Raw genomic sequence first — 25,062 nt, forward strand, 5'->3', positions numbered from 1 at the left:
CTTCCACAGCTCCTCAATTACAATAATCATTGATTGTTTGCGATTTGCAAGAGTTGTGAAAATGCGTAAATTCGTGCGCGTTCTGTTAACGCGCTTAAATTAACATATAAAAGTTATTCAAAAGATAATCGAAACATATCACTTGGAAATACTGCTGCTAAAATTGGCCGAATGCCAACTTCACTTAGTCACATACGGTGTAGTTTAAATACGTATTATTAAGCACAATCAGTCTGAAACTCTGGTTGGGATCTTCCGCTCAGTTAATGGATCCCTTGTGGTTCATGTAACCGTCGAAGTGTCCGGTGGATAACACTTTGTCGATGGCAGATCGCTTCAATCTCGTGCACGTCGCCAATAAAGCTCCTCCCAAAAGACACATCGCTCCGCCACCAAATGCCAACAGGGCAGAGAACCAACCGGCTTTCATGCAAACGTTGTTTGGATCTGCGACTAAAGCTAGAATTTATTTGGAACGTGTTAGATATTAGAAGAAATATTCGATTGAGATTTGTTTACTTTGCGAGGTGGCATTTCTATTTTCATCTGATTCTCCTTCCTGCAGGACTCGCAACGATTGGAACAAGTTTATATTCTCGGAAAGGGCTGGTGCTGCCGTCGTAGATGCTGTCAACTCACGACGACGTCTTGTATTCTTGATGTTACGCCAATGACAAGGTTGAGACTGCAAAGAAGTTTAAAACAATTGAAAAAAAAATCATGTGCTTGTCCTATGATTGCAAAGAGTTCATCAATTTTTGAAACTCGAACAAAAACTCAAAGCTTGAAATAAAAAATAGCTTTACGTGTATAATAAATGAATAAAGCCATAAAGCCTCGATTTATTATAAAAATATACGTCTTGCGGTGTGAAAAAATACGGTTTAATTGTGGTGTACTCACTGGACATCTGCCGTGACACATTCTAACGTCGCATTCGATGTAAAGCGTCGGAGATCCTGTAAACCTGAAGGTTTTCATGTATGCAAAAACCTGCGTTTCGTAGACTCCGCTCTCCGACCAAGATCCGCGAAACCGTGAAATTAGTTTGTCATCGACTGGACACCTGGAAAAAGGAAATAAACAGAAGCGTTGTAAATAGACCGAACAATATGTTCTTTATTTTTCTTGCTGCAACCAACCCGTATTCATCAATTAACTGGATCTTCTTGGTGGCGCCGTTGTGAGCATAACAATCGTTAACAACAATATCAAATCCATCTGAAAGGAAAAACAACAAATTTAGATTATTTTTGTAAACATTTTTTGTATTTAGTCATTACCATATTTGCTTCTCATATAGATAATAAGGGTCAAGGGGTCACCAACCCTGACAGCTCCTGTTACCCTATTTCCGGATGTACCATATCCATAGCGAATTTCCATGTAACATTCGGGTGGAGTTAAAGTGAAGACAACTGGATTACCAGTGGCTACCCTAAAATTATTAAACAAGGATTATTATTTGTTTAAAAACAAACTTTTTTTTATAAACTTACTCAACGTCTAAGAAAGGAAACGTGACGGTTTTCCAGAAATCGTATCCGTATTCGCAAGTAACTTTAAAATGCTCATCATATTCCTCTTCGATCAATGGATTATATTGAACGGTGACCGTATTCCACATGAAGTTTTTCTAGTAAAATTATTAATTATTTAATTACCATTTCTTTGATAAGAAGTAATCAGTTTTAAAAGTTAAGAAAATAAAAAGTGATCGCCCGAGCAGGGACTTGAACCCTGGACCCTTGGATTAAAAGTCCAATGCTCTACCGACTGAGCTACCCGGGCTTCATATAGTTTATAGCATATGTGCGACTTACCGTGGGCGACTTCCTGTTATCTTCGTTGTGCGTGTTCTTCCCTAATGTTCCGCATCTGTTTAACTGGATGTAGAATTCGTAATAATCTCTTCCGGTTCCGTTAATATACATACAATCGGGATCGTACGCATATCCTGAAACATAAGGGCATTAGGCAATGCGGTTTACCTCATCTTGGGTATCGTAACACTCGCGATTCATTCGATCTTTTTCTTTTTTATCTTCTTCTTCTCTTTTCTCCTCCGTTGTTTCATCCGTGATTCAACATCGGGTCTTACAAGGATTTTGCGACACACACACTGTTCAACAATTGGTGCTGTGCATACCATTTGAATGTGTAATAAACGGAAGGAAGTACACGTTTCGCTTCGTTTTTCGGTATTTCGATTTCTATTTTGTTTGTTTTCCATTATAATCGAATATACTAATCTACTTCGATTTCAAAAAAGTTTAAAAATATACTAGAGTACTTTATTTAATACAGAAATATATGAAATTGAGAAACATGGAACTATTTTACTTTGTTTTCTAAACAGAGATAAATTGTTATACTGTAGCTCAGCGTTTCTCAACCTTTTTGTCGCGCATATTTGTTTGTAATTATACTGCGACGCAAAAGCTAAGAGTATTTCACCAGATCCTTCTTTGACAGAAGGTGACAATGAAAGCTGTCATCTTGTGTCTCATATAGGAATTTAACGTGTGTCAATTTTATAGGTTGTGAAACGCTGCTTTACCTCTATTAGTTATAGTTTAATCATTTTTGGTGCAAAACGTGACAAATAATTTGAAATCATCAACAATTTTACCAACAGAAGAGGTAAACTTATTTTTTATAACATATACGTAAACGATTGTATTTAGATTACACATATCAAGAAAATAGTAGTTCCTAGAAATGATCTATATTATCATTAAATTGAAATTTTGGTTAACTTATAATCTATTGATTATAGCATCGATATTTCTTATATAGATTTAATACTTCCAAATAAAACCACCAAATCGAAATTTTCTTCAAATTTCATCATTCAATTTCTAATACATAATATATAACATTAAATTTTTATTCATTCACTGATAATTCTTGTAAATTATAATGATTTACAAGAAACGCACAACTAATCAACGGTCAATTTTGAGTAATATGTCTTAAATAATTTTGCTATTTGAAAATCTTAAATTTTTTATAGTAAAATTAGTGAATGTATATAATTATATTTTGGAAGCAATGAGTGTGTCGTATTTGCAGTGCTCATAGAATTATTAAAGTAATTTCAGTTTGTCGACCTGTTCCTTCCGGCTCATCATTTTTAAGCATAATTTTCACCGCTTCAGTTTCGTCTAACAGTATAGAGTTGAGGACCAGACGGACCTTAAAAAAAAACCTCTTGACACATGACAGAGCTGAAGAGACCGAAACGCAGTAGGACCATTTAGAAGCGTACGCTCGTTCCACAATAATGGAAACAATTTAAGGCTATTACTTGCCAAAACTGTTATATTAACACGCACGGTTTTAGTTGTAATTCGTGTAATGATAGTAATTTAAAAGATTATATTTCAATTGTATATGAAATTTTACCTGCGGAATAGACGAGTCCAGTGAACGTTCCGTTGAAGCCCACCCTGATTTTCATATAATCATCTTGACATTCAGCTTCAATATCTGTAAATAAATTTAACAAATCGATTGTAACACTAATATTGTAAATTGACAATACCTCGCATAGTGTGTTCAGCCAATATTCCGTACTGTTTGAAACCGCAATAATCGAGGAAGTAAATAAGTACAAAAAAGGGACAATTTTTTTTTGAGATTTAGTTTGTTTTGAAATTTTCAAACCGGACTATAGTGAATCGAAGCCGTATTATGCGAGGAATTGCTGTAGTCAAGTTATGCGCCATGAAAGAATGAATATTATATGTGTGTATAATTAAATAAATATATGTGTATCATTGATGAATGCGTGTACGTTGCTGAAAGTACTTCCTGTGATGTAAGGTTGTGGGTGTTACGGTCAGGTGCGCTGGAAAGTGACCGGAGATGGTGTGATAAGTAAAGTCTGACCCACTTTGCACAAAAAGAAATAAATAAAAAAGATATTAAATGCAATTAAGTCGAAGTCTGCATTCGGGGTCGACCTTAGAAAGGGAAAGCGGATAGGAAGATTTAGTGGTAGTGTTTTGATAGATACTCACGCTGGACGCGCGTCGTGTTGAATCTGAATCTTCTGTACTCCCTGTCCCAGGTGTCCACATTTGGCAACCTCCAATCTTCGTCCACGTTTGGTGCTCTAGTGCGAAGAGATGGCACCGGGACGTATCCAGCGTTATCACCAATGAAAACCACCTTAAATTCATAATTATCTAATTAATTACGAGATAATTAACAAGTAAAAACAATAAACATTCGTTTAAAAACAGTTTCCAAATAAGACACGAATCATTGTAAAGAATATTATGAAAAATAACTTTTATCTTGTAACAATCTTGTATCTATAGTTAAATTTACATGGCACACTTTGATCCTCTCATAACACACTGGTTAAAAGTAACTGCAATTAATGTTGAACTTGAGAAGCTCAAAAAAGTAGATTTTGAGGAACGTTTTGAAATAAATGGAAATTATATAAAGTGTAATTGTGTAATTATATAGAGTGTAAACGATGAAAATTTAAAATATTAAAATAAAATTGATTTGATTTTGTTTCTTCCAGCCAACTTAGCGAAGTTTTGTGAGACTTCTCATAATATTTATATCATAAAACTGAAAGTATGAAATAATTCGTTATTATCTACTTCACCTAGTTATTACATATAACAAAGGACAGAGGAAAGAAACACAAGTACACATAAAATGACCCGTTCATCAAATATTTAAGCTGATATCTGCTTAAAGCATTATAAATGAACATTATAATTAAATATTGTAACTTAATTTAAATGTCTATACCAATAATATAAATAAAATATTTTTATATTAAAAATTGAAAAAATCCATTCTTTGTAATGACTTTAATGTATCTTAATGGTTGAAATAAGTGGGTAAAATTTGTAAAAACGAATAATTTGTTCTATTTTTGAAATATTTAATGAACGGGTCATTTGGACCCATATGTAGTACTTGTGTATTTAATCCTTTGTCTGTAGTAGTTACGGGTTAAATAGTTGAACGTATTTACACTATTTAGAAAATTGTTTATTGTTTATCAAATAAATAATGACTTACAAAGATAACTTTAAAAAAGATCAAATTATAATGAATGTTAATACATATTTTTTGCATATTATAACAACATAATTTATTGATAACTTTTCGAATTGCAAATAATATTTAAGTACATAAGAAAAGACTTATACTATAATTGTTTTTTTTAAATTTATAATGATTTCATAAAAATGTGTATGTAACAGTTATAATATAAATATTTCAATTGGGGTATAAGTTAACATTTTGTTAAGTGAAAAATGATATTTGATCATAACTTTGGGTTTTTTTTAGAAAGATTACGATGAAATTGGTTAATTAAAAATTAATAAAAAAAAAGTTGTTTCACATGTTGATGAGTATGTAAGAACATGTAAGTATTCCTAAAGAGGAAACATAGGTAAGAACAAATGTTATTTATATACAAAAGTAGCAACGTGCAATTGATCAATCGATGCGGTTCAGACAACCGATAATCCATTAATCCTTGAATCTCTTATTGTTTTTTTGTGTGTGTATGTGGAAGCACCATAATTGCATAACAGAATTATTCAATGAAATAATAATAAAAAAAAAACAACAAATTGTAACATCCGCTGTGCGGTGTTTACGCCTTCTGCGTTAAAGTCTAACGGTCATCATCATACAGTCACCATGAAAACTGAATCCACCTTTCTTCTCTTTCTCTTCATTGAATATTCGAATACTAAAAATAAAAAGTAACACACAAACAAACAAAAAATATCGCACCCAGTTTAAATTGCGGAACGCAGTAATCGCGTTTTAATACGCGTTTTGCAACTGACATTTCTTTTTCGTAACACTGAAAAGGAGGATTTCCATAATGTAAGTAAGGCTGGTGCAATTAAAAGTAATAATAACCCGAGAAATTCTATAAGCGTTTGCACACTGTTATTTCCAAATAACAACTTAATCGAAATAATTATATAATTGCTCGAAACGTCTGCATTTACATTCGTACTTTCAAATTGGAAGGAAAAAATAAAAATAAATTAATGAACGGAATCAAGTTTGGTTAAAATTGTTATATTTTTTTTGATTATATTTCAATATGTTTTTATTATTAGTAAAGGGTGTACAAACATTAACAATATTTGAATTTGCCGTCATTTGTGCAGTAAAGTGTTGGCAACCCCAAAAAAAAAACTATTTGACAGCTGAGAGGTTAGTAAAAATCTTGCGTTAATTTTGGAACACCCTTTAGTTATCTAAGTGGACTTAAATACTTAATAATTTTGAGTATTAACAAAAAATCAACTTACGAATTTAACGACTTACGTCCAAAGTTGCGTCATTATCAACAAGAATTTCAATTAAAACTAAAACCATTGAAAAACTATGAAATAGTTTCCTAACTTCAGAAATCATTACTTCAAAGCTTTACAACTAAGAACATTTATGACAATGTAAAATAAAAAAAACTATATAAGTGTCTTTTTAATTAGAATATTACTTCTTTTCTTATTTTTGTATATAATAATTATCATAGTTGTACATCATGTTGGTTTCATAGCATACTTTCGGAAGATGTCGAAAACTTTTTCTCCTCTTTGTCTCATGCAAAACAATAAATTATCGAAGACAGGTGAGTTTCCGTTGTACAAAGTAATTAGAGATTAATTTCCAGGTGTCGGCGATTTGAAATTGTGAATGTAATCCTTCACGCAGGAATACAATTATGAAATTATGAAACGAGTGAATGGGATTCCGGGAATTTTTTTTACGCAATGTTTACGACCGAGTGGTCCATCATCATCATCATAATGATGATCGTATCCAAAAATTATGCATATTCAGGAGCACCGACGGATTTCACTTTTTCGGCGTGATGCTGAATCTTCTCAGACGAGTGATCTTAAAGACAATTCTCCTTCTTGCTCAAGTCTCGTCCAGCATTTATATGCATATAAGTCTCGGTCTGTTTCGGTGATACCACATACACTATTGACACAGAAAATAAAACGAGAATAAACTATTTCGTTTTTACTTAAGTCTGTTCTCAATTTACTTTCAGAATTAAATAACAATGTCAATGGGTATACAACATTTTTCCCCAACATTTTGACATTTTGCTACAGTGACAGCTGTCATTTTGCTACCAAATTATTATCCATTAGATACAGTGACTAGGGCCCACAAACATTTTTAGGACCTATGACAATTTTTGGGGCCCACGAAAAAAAATATTGGGTTTAGGATTCAAGAATAAATACATTTTTGAACTTTTGCGAAGTGACAGCTGTCATTTTGCTACCAAATATTGGACCACGACCTTCGGCGTTCTTGTCCATTAGATACAGAATTTAAGGCCCACGAAAATTTTTGGGGCCCACAAAAACAATATTGGATTTAGGATTCAAGAATACATGTTTAGTTGTTAGGTAAGAAGATGTTGAGTAGCAAGTCTGGCCCACGAGAAGCCTAATACGGACACATCTATACTTTGAGAAACCCTGCTCTACAATTACATAAGAAACATAAAATATGTTGAGGTAAAACAATTTTCAAATACTAAACTATAAATTGTATTAAGGCTTATGGGTGATTCTGTTATGCAATCAAGGGCGAATGACCTTAAGTCTTCCTATTCTGCGTTAGATTAATTATTATGATGATAAATGGATGCTACTCAATGTCAGAAATAAATTAGTATTCCTAGCATGCAATTTCCAATTCATTGTCTTCGTTTCATTAACAATCGAAACATTTATCATATTATATAAATTTGTTCTGTGCTAATTAAGATATAATAACATTTTGCTACAACAATCACAGTTTTTTATGAGTAAAAATTTGAAACTTTTCAATTTTATTTTGTATGAAAAATTTATGTGAAAAACTAAAAAATATCTTATTATAAATTTAATAAAAAGTTATGATAAAATTTTATAATAGATTTATAGTTTTTGATTCATTCTTAAATAATTAGTGATAATTAATTAGAAACTTCTATCACAAAATAAAGCAGATTTGATCTACCTTTTAATTTTAATTATATTTAATTCTTATAAGTTATATTAACTTTATAATTAATTAACAAATTTAATTTAATAATTAAATATGAATGTTAAGTGTAGATTACATTAAGAAATTAAGAGAATTACATTATTTTATTTTATGTGAAAATCTTTAAAACGTATAAAATTTTATAAATAAGTATCTTGTAAATTAATATTTAAGTCTTTAATGTAATAAAGATGAAAAATTTAATGATTATAACAAATTGATGAAATATATTCAGTTGATTTGATGCAAATTATTCGCTCTTTTGTGTTATTTAACATTTCTTTATACTTATAAGTATTTGTATTGTGTCAGACCGTTAGGTAGAAGAATGTGAACGGATTTGTATAGAATGTACACAAATAATTGCATTCTGTATGTATATATATGAAAAAAACAAAGTGAATATTGAATGGCATCAGTTATTGTTACATAAAGCTGTTCTGGTAAACCGTAATAATTATAAATAGCAGGAAGAACAAAAATCTGATTGATGTTTTATCAAAACTCGATAATACCAAGGCTCAGTTCGGTATTCTTCGCGTGACAGGTTAATTGTTTGCCCGGGCTTATTATTATATAATAATTGATACGTGATATTTACCGATTCATGCTCGCTGGCATCGTGCGATAGGGCCTCCCTCGTATGATTACTAATTAAGTCGGACGTGTGAATAGGATTAATTGATTTCTCAACGCTTGTGCTGCTGCTGACGCTGTAATGAACTTCGGTGCTCGTCTCGTCCTCATCCTGAGCACTCGTCAACTGAAACAAATAGTTTTCTAGTTAGAATTACGTAATTCCAACATACAGGTGAAACGAAGTACTCACGTTTGTTATTGTTAGCAATATCAGGAAAACAACGACTCGCCACCTGTAAATTAACAATAAAATCAATCAATATTAGTTTTTTTCGGTAAAAAAAGTGGAAAATCTGGTTGGTATATTTGTAAAATTTAAAAAACCTTTATTAAATTAAAAAATAAACAACAAATAATTATAGTACTCAAATAATTATTCAAAAAATATATTTATTAATAGTAAATCAGTAACATTTTTACTTGAAATTGCTCAGAAGAACCAAAAAATATTTCAATTTTTAAGACGAATTTTTAATATTCTAGGCCAGGGGTAAGCGAATCTGGGTAAATTACCCTTTCATGACTAGTGGTTATCAGTGCTAACCATTATTTACTATGCTCTTGCAGTTCTTTGTTGTAAACTGTACTGTTCATTGTGTTTCTTCTAGTTAGCAATGCTAACCATATCCTGTAGTACTTTTTTGTAATTTGTTGTTATTTATATTAATACACATATATATAATGATTTTTGTTTATTTAAAATTTAAAAAAATAATGTTCAAACATAAGGGTTAATAGGACAAAAGTGATTTGGGAACAATGAGGAGTTTCAGCAAATAAAATTCTATGTTCCTCATGCATGATGTACCATGAAAAATATTGAATTCACGAAAAATATATTTTGAGGTAATTGGTAAAAATGTTAAGGCGACTTAATATAATTTCTATAGAAATGTTAATATTTTGAATTTGTTCAAGACAAAGGTTTTGCAGAAATGTCAAATACGAAGACAATGAGACCTGCATTTTTAATATTGCAGGTATAAATATCAACTTTATAGACAATAAATGTCGATTTTTAGTATAATAATAGGTTTTTATCATTTATGATTTTACCAAGTTTTATATATCAGGCAATTTTGAAACAATAATAAGTAATAGTTTAGTGGACATTTTATGTGTTTTGAAATCTTATTATTGAAATACTAAATTATGTTTTTTATTGATTACATGTTTTATATTATTCATTTAGTTTATTTAACTTTATGTAGTCCTATAAATATTAAATAAAGTGAGAATTTGTTCGGATTTGTCCGGATTTTTTGATATTTTATGCTTTTTTTTATATATTTTATACCAAATAAATAAAAAGTTTGTTTCATTATTTAACATTTTTATTGTTCTATAAATATTTAAAAATAAATTATATAAACTTTAGTTATTTTGTTATTTAATTGGATTTAATTTTGATCTATAAATCTCATATTTGTCTGTATTTTAACCGGTTTTTAGAAATATCTAGAATCGAAAAACCGTTGTTTTCTATTTTGAAGTAGGTTTTTTTTTGTAAACCCATGGCTACATAAATTTAGTTTTAAAGAAAAGAGGTGAATTTTCGAGATTGCTATTATTTCTAATTATGCCGTTAAATATATATGGTGTATCTCTTAAACCTAGTGCCGGTGTTATAAGATCAGGAGGACGGAACCGGATCCCGTTAGCTGTCGCACATCGCTGCTTATCATAGCAGCAGCTCCGTACTCTTCTTCGACACCTCCATAAATACCAAAAACTATAGGAATCTTTATGATGAATGCCACTTGTCGACATTCTCACCTTAATCTTCAACACATTAATTAACTTATGCGTTATTCAATTTTATGCACTTTGCATTATTTATATATATGATGAGGCATTGTTACGAAACGAGTGAGAACCGAATTCTCTTATAATTGTTACTTTCATCTTATAAAAGAAAACCGTTAGGAATATCTCATTGCTATATCATAAAGAAATTTTAAGAGATTTTTACTTTACTACATCATTTTTTCTTTGGTGGAATAATATAAAAATTTGTAAATAAATACAAACTTTATATAATTGAAATTATTTCATTTTTTTTTTGTTTTATGATGAATTATGTTGTATAAAATATACCAAATAATAAGTATTATTGATAGAAATAACAAAATTAAAAATAATCTATATACTGATAGAAAAATCTCTTGTTGTAATTATTTCATTATTTTCAACTAGTAAATAATCTAATAATAATATATTAAATAGTTTTGATTTAGAGTTGTAATATTTTTTTACATTATAATTTCTGAATCTTTCTTTATTTTTGTTTACATTTTTGTATAATTGTAATTATAATTTTTAAATTTAATTATAAAATTTATAAAATATTATTTTTTTAAATATTATTATATAATGTTCATTGGAAGTCAGTGATGATGTGAGCGGAAAAAGGCTGCATGACACGGTAAAAAGCGCATTGAGATTGTCGAATTTAGCTTGTTTTTTTCTCATGCAGTCTTCATGCGACACGATTACTTTCCTATTTGTCTGTTAAATTGGGTTGTTATATAGTTTACATCGGAAGTTATTAAAAGCGCATCTTTCTTGCACGTTCGTTAATACGACCATTAAAGTACATTTTTATATTACAAAATATATATAATAAATGATAGTGATTATTTGTGAACGTTTATACTGTAAAGTATAAAGTTAATTTTATATTTTTTTAACAAGATTGCAAAAATTAGTACAAAAAAAGTGAGTTGTCCCAACTGTAGAATTTGTAACGAAATAATTATAATAATGAAATACAAAGTACCAAACCAAATATTTTTTAATTAATTAAGATATTAAAAAGTGTTTATAAAATATCTGATATATAAAATTTTGATAGATTGTAACCATTATTGATGAATGTTTATTATGTAAACTTGAAAATGTTTTTTAAAAACGGATAAAAGAATTGTTGTATCCAACTATTATTGTTATAATTGTTATATTTAATATAGTGTATTAACGAACGGCATCTCTTACTCGCAATAATTATATAAACATATACATCAGCATAAAGGAATCTCTACCGTGATCCCATACACTTTAATATAAACAAAGGGGACCAAGCGTAAACATTCCCATCGATACTCCTATACCTTTAGTCCGAATTCAAGTTATAAACACATAATAATCATTACACGTAAAATCGTAATCAATCATCTTTTTCATATAAACAAATGCATAGGATTTTGTCCCGGTCTAAAAGTAAACAAAACTTCCCGAATGGGAACGCTTAATCATCAATATATACAAACTCTACTCCCAATCTCAACTCCCACTCCGTATTAATAAGAATTAACTTTGTAAGTAGAATAAGAATTTAGAATTAGTATCAGTAAAACGTTAATATGATGAGAATTGTCTCAGTAAAACCTTGATAAGATGAACATCATTAAAACCTTTAAAGACTAATAAAGTCTCAGTAAAACCTAAGACGAGCATACTCTCAGCAGAAGACCAAGTAACGAATAAAGTTCTGTAAAACAAATTTCATTAAATTCCTAACTATTGAGACTCTACAACGACAATTCTACAGTGTCCAGAATTCCATCCCTGGGACAGTCCAGAATGACCGAAAAAGACGTTCCATGCGAGGGGTTAAATTTCGAGGTCTCAAATAAAGGATGTTGGATATTAAAAAAGGGCACAATAGAACATCAGGTATTGAAAGAAACCTGGTTGAGAGAACTTTGCAATTTATACTGTATGTAAGAAAATAAAGTCGTTACATAATTGTGTTTTAATGAAATTCAAACATTGGATTACTTTTATCGATTTTATACTTTGCAAATTACAAAATCTCAAATAATTGATAAATTTAGTTTGCATTCAAACTTATTTAGTACATAAGAATTGTTTAAATCTATTGAAGAATAATAGAGTCGTTACATAATTGTGTTTCAATAAACTTAAAACATTTGACAATTGTCTTGTGTACATTTTTATTTATTGCTAATTACAAATTTGATAAATAATTTAAGCTTTAAATAATTGATAAATTAAATTTGCATTGAAATAAACTTATTTTGTGTATAATAATAATTGTTTAATGTTCTGAAATTATTCTGTCCGTTGATCTTAATAATACCCCTGCGCAGGTTCATCAGCCTCTTTAGCTCAGTGGTAGAGCACTGGTCTCGTAAACCAGGGGTCGTGAGTTCAAACCTCACAGGAGGCAGGCCATTCATTTTTATTGCTCCAATTGATCAATATCCAATTGAATCACGCGATACCGACTTTATCATTACGACCACGTTCAATCACATTTTTAAGGAACGATTTTACGTTTTACCTGGATAAAATTACACAATTTAAAGTGTTCCAATTAGTTACTGTTACGTTTTCATTATTATCCTCGACTCGTTTTTTCATTGTCCTGTAGTATTTAAATACTGTTTTGTCTCTTACTAATTAATATAATTCCATTGTAGAAGTGTTTTTTTTAATATGAGTTAAATAATTTTAATATATTTAAAAAAATATACTTATTGTTATTTAGTGCAATTTTCATATTGTTAACATTAAATTACTTGTTATTATTTCACAATTTGCATTATATTCTTACATAATAAAATATTAAGTTAAATTTATATATAATTATGCATGTATTTTTTTCAGCAATTAAAGTTAATATTATATAATAACACAATAACTTTTATTATTATTCATTTTCTCTATAATTATCATTTTTAACTGTTTCATAATTTGCTATTTTTAAGTTACAAAGTACTAAAATTTCTTTCATTCAAAGTATTTTACATTTCCTTCATTTCTCATTAAATTTTATAAATTCATTCCATTAAAATTTCATATAATAAAGTTATAAAATGTGTAAGATAAGAAAGAATATTACATAACAAAATGTCATTGAAAGTCATGAATCATATGAATAGTTTTGTTTCATTCATTATATTTACCATTATTTTTATCTATGTTATTGTTTATTAATGAAATTCACTATTAAAAAAAGTTATGCAATGTATAAAATAAAGAATATTAGATAACAAATGTGATTGAAAGTAGAAACAACAAAAAAAAATGTTAAGCTACAAATTCGCTTGCCTCCTGTGAGGATTGAACTCACGACCCCTGGTTTACAAGACCAGTGCTCTGCCACTGAGCTAAAGAGGCTTATATAAAATTTTTAAATGTTTTCTCAATAGTAAACACAACGGATGTAAGTAAGCATGTAACTAATGTAGATAACAAATTCTATTGATTAGCGACGAATAGCAATATAGTAATTATTTATTGAAAAACACATTTTTTTAAATCATAATTAGAATTTAACTGCGTAGTTTAAACGTTTGGTTGTAATGTAACCAATTCGAATATATCGAACAAAATTCGTTTATCAGAATACAAATTTGTATTTCAATTATTATGTTAATTTTTATATTTATGGAATGAATTAGTGATGATTACCAAAACAATATGTAAGTAAATAATTAGTTTAATGTAAAGATTATTAACAACAAAATTTAACTGTAATAATTAGGAAAATATATTTATTAATGTTTTTTATGTCTTTTATTCAATAATTATATTAATAGAAATGATTTATCTTTTAATATTGATTGTTATTCTTCTATTCTATACATATAACATAAGATGGTATATTTTCAAAAGTATCAAAAATTTATGTAATTTTATAATTGTTACAATATAAATTGTAATTATGGTTATTAGCTTTAAAATATATTGAATTAATATTTAAATTTTGCCGTAACCACTTAAGTGATTATGTCGTATATATTCGTCATGCTCTCTTGTATTGATGATCGCTTATGACGAATATATTCGTTATAAACATAAATTAATATGCTAGCTATAAAATCACTATATAATACATTGCATCAAACTGTTTAAGGGTTGTTAATATTGAGTTGGAGATATAAATAGTTTAATTGTTGATTCTAAAGCAGATTTTAATTCGTATTATATAGTAATAGAATTCCGCTCATTACGATTCTACTAAAACGTAAAAATAGAGCAGGCGAAGATTATTTATAGTGCATATGAAAAGTTCCCTCGTTCATAAAGTGAATTGAAAGTATGATTCGATTCGGAATTCAATCAATCTCGAATTACTTTAGCGATTTATTAATGGTGCGGAGATGCGATAGAAAATAGCAGAACGTCAATCTTGATGTCGGATCCGATTGTTGTCTAAACCGGAAACCGCTTCGAAAAAATCGCGGTGCATTTGAAAATTTGTAACGAAACGATGAGAGCAGTTCAAGCGAACAAATATTTAAAGAAATAATACAAAACAATATCTGCATCACTTTCTTTTCCGAAACGAATTAAAAAATCAGTAAGTGCAATGATAGAAAGCTGATTTTTTTTCTTTACCTCATGCTCGATGCACTATCCATCGTTGTTTCTTAATTAAGAAGGTGTAAATCGCACATAAAATTTCTAAACTTCGATGTTTTTTTTTTGGTGTAATTTTTGCTAGTTTTTCGTCTTCTTCGAAGTTGTACACTCGTTTCACAATTGTTCTCGGATACCACAGGACGAGCCGACCGCTTTATTTCATTTTCGCGTGTACGATTTTTCGTGTTTATGGAACGGTTTGTTGTGTGGTAATAGTGAATAGTGCAAGCGTTCTAGACTAGATATAGTCCCCCACTTGGAGGTGGTGCGTTCTGCAAGAAGTGGAGGAATTTTGGTACTCCTCTTCTTTGTGGCGTCTTCGCTTATTTACTTTGTGTGGCATTGAGGCTACAACATTGCTGATCATCTCTAAGAACAACTGCGAAGATTCCTTTCTTTAAACCATTTTTTTTAAATAAACTTGTAAAAGATATATTTATCATTCATTTCCTCTCATTATTCATACATATCGCAGGAAATAGTAGTTTTTAATAGCATATTTTAATATAATTATTATAGAACTGAGTATCCAATAGTCAAATGTTTCTTGAAATCGTAATCAGAAAATACTGTAGGTCTTTCCGTCAAAATTAAAATAAATTGTTAAAAGAAATAAAACTTAATTTATTTAAAGTAAAAGTAATAAAACTATATTTATGATTGAAGAAAAAAAACATTGTTTGCTAATAAACAAGTTGAATAATTTTAAACTGTCAATTAAAATTGATAATTTTATATTTAAACTATAAACTATATTTAATAAATAGGTTGTAAATACATCTAAATTAATATAAACATCTTCTATTTCTTCATGTAATACTTAGGTCTTTGTTGCATTTTATAACAGTTAGATTTACCCCCAGTACTTTAATATTCATAGCCTATGTAATATAGAGTCTGCTAATGTTTTTTTTTTCTCTTACTTATATCTTCTGAATTTGCATTTTGGACATTATTCATTTTTGTTCAAGAATGCTGTAGTTATTATGTTATTTAACTAAACTTAACATTATCTAATCTTATTTTCTTGTTTATACCTAGTAATCTGATCTATCTGGTGTTTCTGAATATGTGATACATATCAAAGTGAAGCACAATCTGAATTGTGGAGATATAACAAAATACCGAACCTGGAGAGGTTTTAGTTGATAGAAATCCCATAGAACCACGACTACATGCCATGTTTCCTCTCCTCTACAAATTTTATACACAATCAAGTGTGTTGTCCAGTGAAATTTTTAGAGGTTGAAATAATGGTTTATATAGTATATGACCAGCTTCTTATGTTTGTATCATCAATTTATATCTTATTTCTAAGACGTCTGTTTACGGCGATTCATAAAAACACCGCTGCAACAAAATGATTTGCTTATGTAGAACCTACTTCACTCTAATTATGGGTTCATTTTACGCCGCTTCGATTTGCGCCGGCTTTTGTAGAAACGAAACAACGGCGTAAACTGAGGGTTACCTGTAATTTGGTTATCATCAACATATCATAAAGCACGCTGAAGTCATTCTAACATTTAACTTAATATAATCTAAACTTTCTAATCTAATTTATTTTTTCTGATATTATTACATTACATTATTACAACTAGATTTTTACCTCCAATTTGATTGGTCCAATTTAAAAAACTTTGATAAAAAATTGAAAATAGTTCACCTAACTCTAATATTAAATTAATTCTATTTTAGCTAAATCAGTATATTTTTGATAATATTTTTTGTTGTTTAATTTCTTGCAAAAAATATTTCAAATATAAATATTGTGTTAACTATGAATAAAGTGCATTTGCGTTTTACTATGCATACTGATTTGTATGTGTATAATGATTTTGCACTTTCACACATATTATGCAATTAAAACAAAAAGGTAGTTTTGAAAACACAATGGTTAAAAAAGATTTGCTCTGCAGATTTGACTTGATTGTTCTTGTAGTTGTAAATGTTATAGATGACTATTACGTAAATTATTTACATACATTTTCCAATTAATCATCAAATTATAACTATATAAGACTTTGGCCGATAGCCTTATGACAAATAATGTTTAAACTAGAAAACATAACATTGAGTTACATACAGCTAAGTTATATAACGTGCGAATGGTATTACCAATGAATTTCAATGAAACATAATGAATGCTTATTAAATTAATTAAAACAAAGTGTTAATGGTAAGTGACCTAGACCCGATTGAAAAAAAAAACATAATAAAAGAAGTATTTTTTTAATAGCAAAATTATTGATGTATTAAAAATATGGTACATCTGGTAATTAAAAATGGCAGCTAATAAGACGTTTCCTAATTCCTGTAATAATGAATGACATTGAAGCCTTGCAAATATAACTAAAAAAAACAACAATTGTTATAGATATGTCTTACGATTTATTTAAAGGTCAATAGTTGATTTGCAAGTACGTTTATTTACATCTTCCGTTGCGAAAAGCTCTGCGATGTTATTGATAGATTTGCATTCCTAAAAATATATGTGGTATGCGTAATCTTCTGCACTTGAATGTGTATTATTTAAAAATCTTAGGAGGAGAAGGTGCAATGTGCCAGAAGACCGGCATATGGTTTCTTTGCTATTCATGTGAAGTATACGAATCTCAACTGCAAAAGCGTTTTCATTAAATCAATACACATGAGTGTATCTATTGCACACGGCGTTTCCAGTATATTAATTTTACATTTTCTAAACAATTTAAAAAATCTAAATATTGTTTATCTTGAAGAACATGTTTAATATTTTATTAATTTTAAGTGATAAGAAATAAGGTTACATATTTATAATAATTGCTTTATTTTGGACCTCACTCAGTCGCCGAAATTGGTTCTGTCAAATATGGAAGAAAAAAGAACAAATAGACCAGTGATTCTCAACTTTTTTTTCGTCGCGGTACACTTTTAACGATTTCAAAATTTGACGGCACACAAAGATAAAGATAAGTTTAAAAGTTGTTCACTTACCTATAAAAAACTGTTCAATATAATGTTTACTATATACTTAAAGTGCCGCGGCACAGTGGTTGAGAATCACTGAAATAGATAGTTGAAAAAACAATTGGTTAAGATAAATTTAAGCTAAAGTCAAAATAATAATCAATAAAGTAAAAATTGACTTTTCTAAGTCAACTCGAAAATTAATTTCTTTAGCACAAATTATAATCGTATCAGTGAGCCAAAACTCCTTTTTGAACAATAAATATCATAAAAATTGCTCTTTGATCCAAGAAGATGCCTACCACTGAACAAATCTAATTTAATTGTCAGAATGACTAGAAAACACTTGCGGAAAAGTGGATGATGTCTAAATTACCATATTCAGAATATATACAAGGGTGATACAAATATTAGAAGCTGTTGCTATGTTAGATAGATAACAAATAAGTGCATTTTTTCATTAAAGAAAGAATCATATAAGGGAAGTGATGTATTTATTTCCTGTACTATGTAGAAATAATTTTTCAAAAGTTTTTCTTATGAAAGAAAATCTGAGAATATCTCGAGTTTCGAAACCAACTGGCAATTGCTATTGGTATTGTTTACATTGATAGCTAAATAACCTAACACACTTGACAGGCATGGCTTTTGAGTTAATTTGGAATTTGAAGACCAAAAATTGGTTTATTTAAGAAAAATAAAATAGTTTCCTCAGTAATTTTGAAATGAAAATTTTTAACCCAAATAACGTGAATTTACAAAGAAAATAAGCCAAATTAAAGCAAATTACTAATGAACAACGTCGTGGTATCTTGCATCAGCTATTAAAGTATATGAAGAACAAAGAAAAAATAGAATACGATACTATTAATAAAGTTGTATTCTAGGTCTGACTGTAAGTAGAATATGGGATACAGTACAAACTCAATACAGAGAAGGTAAAATTTGTGCCGATCTTTCTTCAAAAAAAAGGAAAAATGCAATTTGGCAAAAATAAAGAATACATGTTTTCGGACAGAAAACATTAGTGTGATTACTTTTATTTTATATAGAAGTTAGTTTATTTTTCTAATCTAATTCATTAATTCATTCATAATCATTAATAATTTATTTTTAGAGATATGAAAATTGCATTATATTAAATGGAAAAGTGTAAGTTCAATTTTTCATGAGAATCAAGAAATTCTATTTTGTTATTATCATTATGATAATAATATTATTTCTTTTATATTTGAAGTAGGATTAACTTGAACTTTAGCAGACAAGTCTCAGTTTTGTGTCTAATATTATTTGTATCATTTATGATTGGTATATTCAGACGATTTGATCAAGTGAGTGAGTCACGATGAAGTGCGTAGGAGGAATACATTGTATAACCTTATCATGATTTATACTTATATTGTGTTATCTGTAACAAACCATATAAGAAGACGCATGAGATGGTCACGTAACAGCAATATACATGTGCAGAATATCAACTGAAAAAAGTCAGATTTTCAAATAAGAAAATGATAAATTATATCCAGCTTTGCATAAATTTAGTTTACAATCAAAAAGTTTCAAAACGCAGCGAATTGCACATAAAGACAAAAGCGCGTCTAATGTTCCTTCAACATTAATTAATCATCCTCTGGTATTTTCACTTTCCATCATCATCGTACAGATTTTTTTCAAATTTCCCACGCATTTCGTTCCGTGTCGTGAGAAGGACCTTTGGGACGACGTCTGACGCGAGTTCGTTATAATATATTCATCATATTTGCACAGATGCCCTTACGCGATAATCTCTGACGACGATAAACCTGAATTATATTTACTGCTCTTTCCTCAAATCATCTACCACAAGTTTTATTTTATTTATAATTATTTTGTTTGAAAAAGTAACGTGCATTTATTTTTTGCTTCTTCATTATATTCCTAAAGAATATGCTTTGTTTAAACTATTAATTAGTGTAAGTTTTGTAAAACTTCCTGTGCTTTGCGCCACTATTTTCGTAGTGCGAGAAGTAAAAGAACCCGACGCTGCCGGTGCGACCTTAACCTGGATGTTCGACTACCGAGCAGCTACTTATCGCCAACATCTTCATGTTTAGTAATCATCACTTTTATTCCATTGATACCAACATCGATTTAATATATACACATTTGGCGACTTTAATTATTACTGTCTTCTCTACCATTGAAATACCACAAAAAAAATATTGCTAACAATTTGTAAATATTTTTAGAAATTTCAACAAACCATACAATTGAATATACAAATCTATAATTATTAATTCCAATTAACATAAGTATTTAATTACTGTATTAACTGCATAATGACTTTATCAATCTTTGCGAAAACAATGCTTCGTATCATAATAATACAAGCTGCAACTCTAAAACTTCGTATATGTAAATTACCAATATGCAAATTTTAATCAAAACCGACACAAATGCTTACCGAGAAATCTCAAGCAATTATATTTCTATATAATTTTTTTTAAATCAAATCTTACATTTCGTATCAGAATGACACGACATCAATTACACGTTAATTTCAGTCGACGTGGCATGTTTATTTTATTTCATTATTTTTTTTTAATTAAAGAAACTTTCGACTTCGAGGATAACGAAAATTTCTAACTGTAATTGCGCAGCTATTTACAATAGTAAATCGATTTAAGATGGATGCAAAAAAATATATGTAAACGAATCGACGATTGGAATCCCATAACCAATCGGTCGACACGCTCTTACGTAAACGCATTTGCGATTTGTATCCGTGTATCTGCGGAAGCAAAAAGTGGCCGTTAAAGACTACACCGATAAAACATATAGTAAACATTTCAATTATGCGGATGGTTCGTTTTTTTTTTCGTTGTTGTTCTTGTTGTAGCTTGTTTTGCGACATTGTAATTTATATTTGTATTAGGAGTTTCTTTTGCATGACATTAAACAGTCACTTAAAAATAAAAGTGCCCATGTTCTATGTCACGATCAAGGCTTTTTATACGCTTTCACGTATCTCTCTGTGTGTGCAATTCAAAAACAACATTACGAATGTAAATAATGTGTACACTGGGCATTTAACGCAATTATACTAGTCAATTACATGTAATAGTTATCTTAACTTGTGTATATAAACCATATATTAAGTAATGAAATGTATACAATTTCTTATAAGTATCAATGTATTTAATACTAATATATAAAAAACAAAACAATAATATATATGTAAACAAATTTGTAATGGTAAAAAATTCTTTATTAGAGCAGAAATTTAATTTGTACAGTCAGTTGATAAATGGAATTTACCACTTACCTAATTTTTACATTTTACTGAAATACCATTATAATAAAAATACATTTCTTTTGATTTTTACAACTTCTTTAAAGTAAATGAATAGTATAAATAAGTTTGTGTGTGAATTATGAACATATTTCTTGTACTTTATAACGTCTCTTCTATTAAATTTATCATTGTACCACTTACTATCATATCATTAACATTACCAATTTGTTATCACAGAATTATTAATAATTTGTATGCATTTTTTTAATGAAAATTTTACATAAGTTTGACGTAACTTATTTTCCTTAGTTTTGAATTATGGCTTAATTATATTTTTAAATCTTATAAGCATATCCAAATATTAAAATTTTATGCCTTTGAAATGTTTTTTTTTTTTTTTTCTGGATTTACAAAACTAGTGAATAAAATCACATTTTATTGTAAAAGTTATAGGTTGATTTTATTTAATTTGTTTTTATCTTTAAGTAGATTCGTCTCTGCTTACATGCAGACATTAAGAAGATACAGAACACAGATTGCTTCCTATTTATACAGTTTTTGCAATTGTGTGATGAATTAAAACAAAAATCAAATAAAATGTTACAATTTTTAATAAGACAAAATTGGTATCATCTTTTTTAATCAGCATATTTAATTTTTTTTAGAGAAATTTTAATTTTGAAAGTATTTAGAATATGCTTTCCGAATATTTTGCTTAACCCCGGTTATAAGATGATTAGAATACAAGAAGTGAGTATCCACCAAAAAATATTTTAATTATAATTCAAGAATGCAAATTTTATAGTTAACTTACTAAGAAGCCGAAAATATCAACATTTACTAGTACCTAAGACCCACGACATTAGTAATGTTTTTAAACAGTATTAGAGGACAAGGACACCATATTTAGCTTCTCAATTGAAAAGTATTTTTTTAACTGTTTTACTGTTTTCTATGGATATAATTTACTTTTTTGACATAATTTGGTATTAAACAGATGTTATGGATTTTTTGCACTTTACAAATTCGATTTTTTTTGCTTGCTTTTGCTTTTTTTACATACTACTATGTAATTCCATACTAATATGAAATTTAAATTCATTATAATTATACAAGTTTAAGAAAATATAAGGGTAGAAATAATATTAAAATATAATTATTTGCTAAAATAATAATGGATTAACTGTGTAATTATTAAATTTTTAGATAGACTTAAGAAAACGTTTGAAAAATCATGAATCAGATTGTATATTTTTGTGTATAGATGTATGTATTTAAAAGGAGTTGTTATATAAATTGCAATTAGAGATATGCACTAGATTCATAGGAAACACACTGTCTAATTGCTGCAAAATACGTTTTCTATAATAGTTACTCTATTAGATAAGAATTAATGCTGAGAATTTAGTTTTGCTGAAGCCTCCGATCTGATTAGAGAGTGCTTGCGAAATGTTCCTACCACGCTGCCACCATCAGTTAACTGGATTATGGATGGTGCGGCATATGAGTGTGTTAATATTGTTAATAATCGAGTGGTGTTTATTATTGCACTTCTGCGGACACGAGGAAGAAACGAGCAAAAAAAAGAAATTTACAAAAAGGAGAAGAAGTCTCGATAGGATAGGAAAATTAACAATGCTTTTCGAACGTTGTAATTTCTAGTGTGCACTTTAAAAAAGAGAGGATCATCTTATTTATGCTCTCGAGATATCGTATGGAGTTACAATATTTCCTCCTAATTAAACACATAAAGTCGCTGGGAGAAACACTACACGACCATCGGTATCCGCCCCATTTTTTGAGTTATTGCGATGCGAGGGGTCAGGACTACTGACTCAAAACGAGATCTCGTACCTGCGAGCAATTAAACAAATACGATGCAACAACAAACGCAGAGAACGAGAGGATTGCTCTCGTATCTGTCCATGGCCATTAATCAATGGGTGGGGGATACTTAGGACATTGGGGGTAATAAATTCGAAGATTATTTTGAAGCGGACAACCTTGAACGGGCAAAGAAGATCTGAATTTTCGATAATCCGTCGCGCGCAGAGGAGGTTGTAGGAAATTGGTGAGGTCGTCTTCGGTTTCTCCTTCACTTTCGTACGCATAAATCTGCACATCATTTCGAATGACGAGGTTTTATTCAGAGATGCGCATATCTCGCGATTATCTGAAAACGAAAAAATGGATCCGACTTCGAGACTTCCTGTTCGATAATCATAATGGATATGGTTACCACCTCGATTGTTGTTGCGTCGTGCCATATCGGCGGGTTCGATGCTTCCATTGTGATGGAGAGAATGATGCGATTGGTGAAGGAATTAGGAATGCAGAGTAAAATGCATCATCTGTACCGCAAAAGATGCTAAAACCAATCGCATTAGAATGGCGCCGTTTGTTTCGCGTATAAAAGTTTTCGAGAGTGCGGAACTGTTATGAACATAAAAGTTTTTGCGCATCTGCCAGACACACGTTTCTGACTAATTACAGATTGCGTGCGTGCAGCACACGCATTGTTCAACGATCATTTCCCTTTTCATGATTGAAAGTTCCATCAAGTATTTACAGTAAGTTTTAGTGAAAACGCGCGCACATTCATTGTTAATAGAGATCTCATTCCAAAACGAAACCAACAAATCTTATTTAAATCATTATAATTATGCAAATTAGGGCGGAAAGATCTATGGCCCATTTCAATGATGAATGTGGTTTTTATTATATACTTTTTTTTAATATACAATTAATTTACAAATGTTGTGTGTCAATAATGCCAATTGTGCGTAATTTTGGTAGCAGTTAGTATAGAGTCAATTTTAATCGAACATTTTCGACATATTTTACTTTCTTATTTCGACAAAGTCATGAAAGCTGCCGAAGCTGCAAATAGATATGTGAAATGTATCAAGTTGATAGTTTAACGGAATGCACGTGTCAGAATTGGCTAAAGAAGATATTTAACTTAAAGATGATCAATCATAATTGAATCGGATGATTATATAACTGTGTACAGAGGCTAAATATATCACACACAAGAACTGAAAATCACTTAACTGACTTAGAGTCGTTAAGAATCTCGATATTCGCATGAATTGAAAAAGATTCACTTAACACAACGAATAAATATTTGTATATTCTTCTCAAACGAACTGAAATCGTCACTTTTTTTAAATGAATCATCATTGGTGATGAAAAATGGATAGTCTATAACAGCGTTTCCCAAAATATGTTTCGCGGAATACAGGTGTTAATAGGTGTTCCGTGAAAACCTGAAATGAAAGGTGAAAATTTTAGGATTTACGAAGTGTTCCGTTGCAGGAAATGTTTGGGAATCCCTGATCTACAATAATCAATTGAAAATTATGATTATGATCGTATAATTCAAAAGTGATGAAAAAAAGATCATGCTATCAATTTGATGGATTTAGAAAGGTGTTGTATACATTTTGAGCTCTACCAAAAGAACCAAACGATCAATTCAGATGTTTAATTTCAACTACTAATGAAACTGGAGGAACCAAACAATGCAAATCCTCAACATTGCCAAAAATGTCTAAAATTATTGGAGCTTGGTTGGGAAGTATTATCGCATTGACCTTTCACCATTAAATTATCATTTATTTCAATTATGATGACTTGAAACCACACTTATTCAGTTTTTTTGCTGATAAAGACAAGCAGTTCTATGAGCGCGGAATCATAAAGTTGCCAGAAAGATGGTACAAAATTGCTTCATTCTTGATATT

The 25,062-nt window shown here is 29.5% G+C and overlaps 1 protein-coding gene and 3 non-coding genes across 4 annotated transcripts; 1 reads left to right on the forward strand and 3 right to left on the reverse strand.

Moving 5' to 3' along the window:
• Window positions 1-157: 157 nt before the first annotated feature.
• LOC108564882 lies at window positions 158-15,277 on the reverse strand. The gene is made up of 12 exons (XM_017924083.1): window positions 15,070-15,277; window positions 8,891-8,933; window positions 8,663-8,824; window positions 4,026-4,176; window positions 3,409-3,492; window positions 1,824-1,957; window positions 1,500-1,636; window positions 1,284-1,438; window positions 1,143-1,221; window positions 904-1,066; window positions 520-685; window positions 158-459 (listed from the first exon to the last, which is right to left on the reverse strand). Exons 1-12 carry the CDS (start codon window positions 15,090-15,092, stop codon window positions 260-262), a joined length of 1,497 nt encoding a protein of 498 aa, XP_017779572.1. The 5' UTR covers window positions 15,093-15,277; the 3' UTR covers window positions 158-259.
• Window positions 1,719-1,791, reverse strand: Trnak-uuu. The gene has a single exon. It is a non-coding gene; the product is annotated as a tRNA-Lys (tRNA).
• Window positions 12,821-12,892, forward strand: Trnat-cgu. The gene has a single exon. It is a non-coding gene; the product is annotated as a tRNA-Thr (tRNA).
• On the reverse strand, window positions 13,774-13,845 carry Trnat-ugu. The gene has a single exon. It is a non-coding gene; the product is annotated as a tRNA-Thr (tRNA).
• Window positions 15,278-25,062: the final 9,785 nt, after the last annotated feature.

The sequence above is a fragment of the Nicrophorus vespilloides genome, unplaced genomic scaffold (genome assembly GCF_001412225.1).
Source record: "Nicrophorus vespilloides isolate i.1.1-1 unplaced genomic scaffold, Nicve_v1.0, whole genome shotgun sequence".
In the NCBI taxonomy this organism is placed as follows: Eukaryota; Metazoa; Arthropoda; class Insecta; order Coleoptera; family Silphidae; genus Nicrophorus; species Nicrophorus vespilloides.

Excerpts from the sequence above, each read along its gene's own strand:
- LOC108564882 (XM_017924083.1), bottom strand. The coding sequence starts at position 15,092 with ATGGATAGTGCATCGAGCATGAG. Across the intron at positions 3,493-4,025 it reads CAACACGACGCGCGTCCAGC|ATATTGAAGCTGAATGTCAA; the intron begins GTGAGTATCTAT and ends ATTTATTTACAG. Across the intron at positions 1,439-1,499 it reads TTTCCTTTCTTAGACGTTGA|GGTAGCCACTGGTAATCCAG; the intron begins GTAAGTTTATAA and ends TAATAATTTTAG.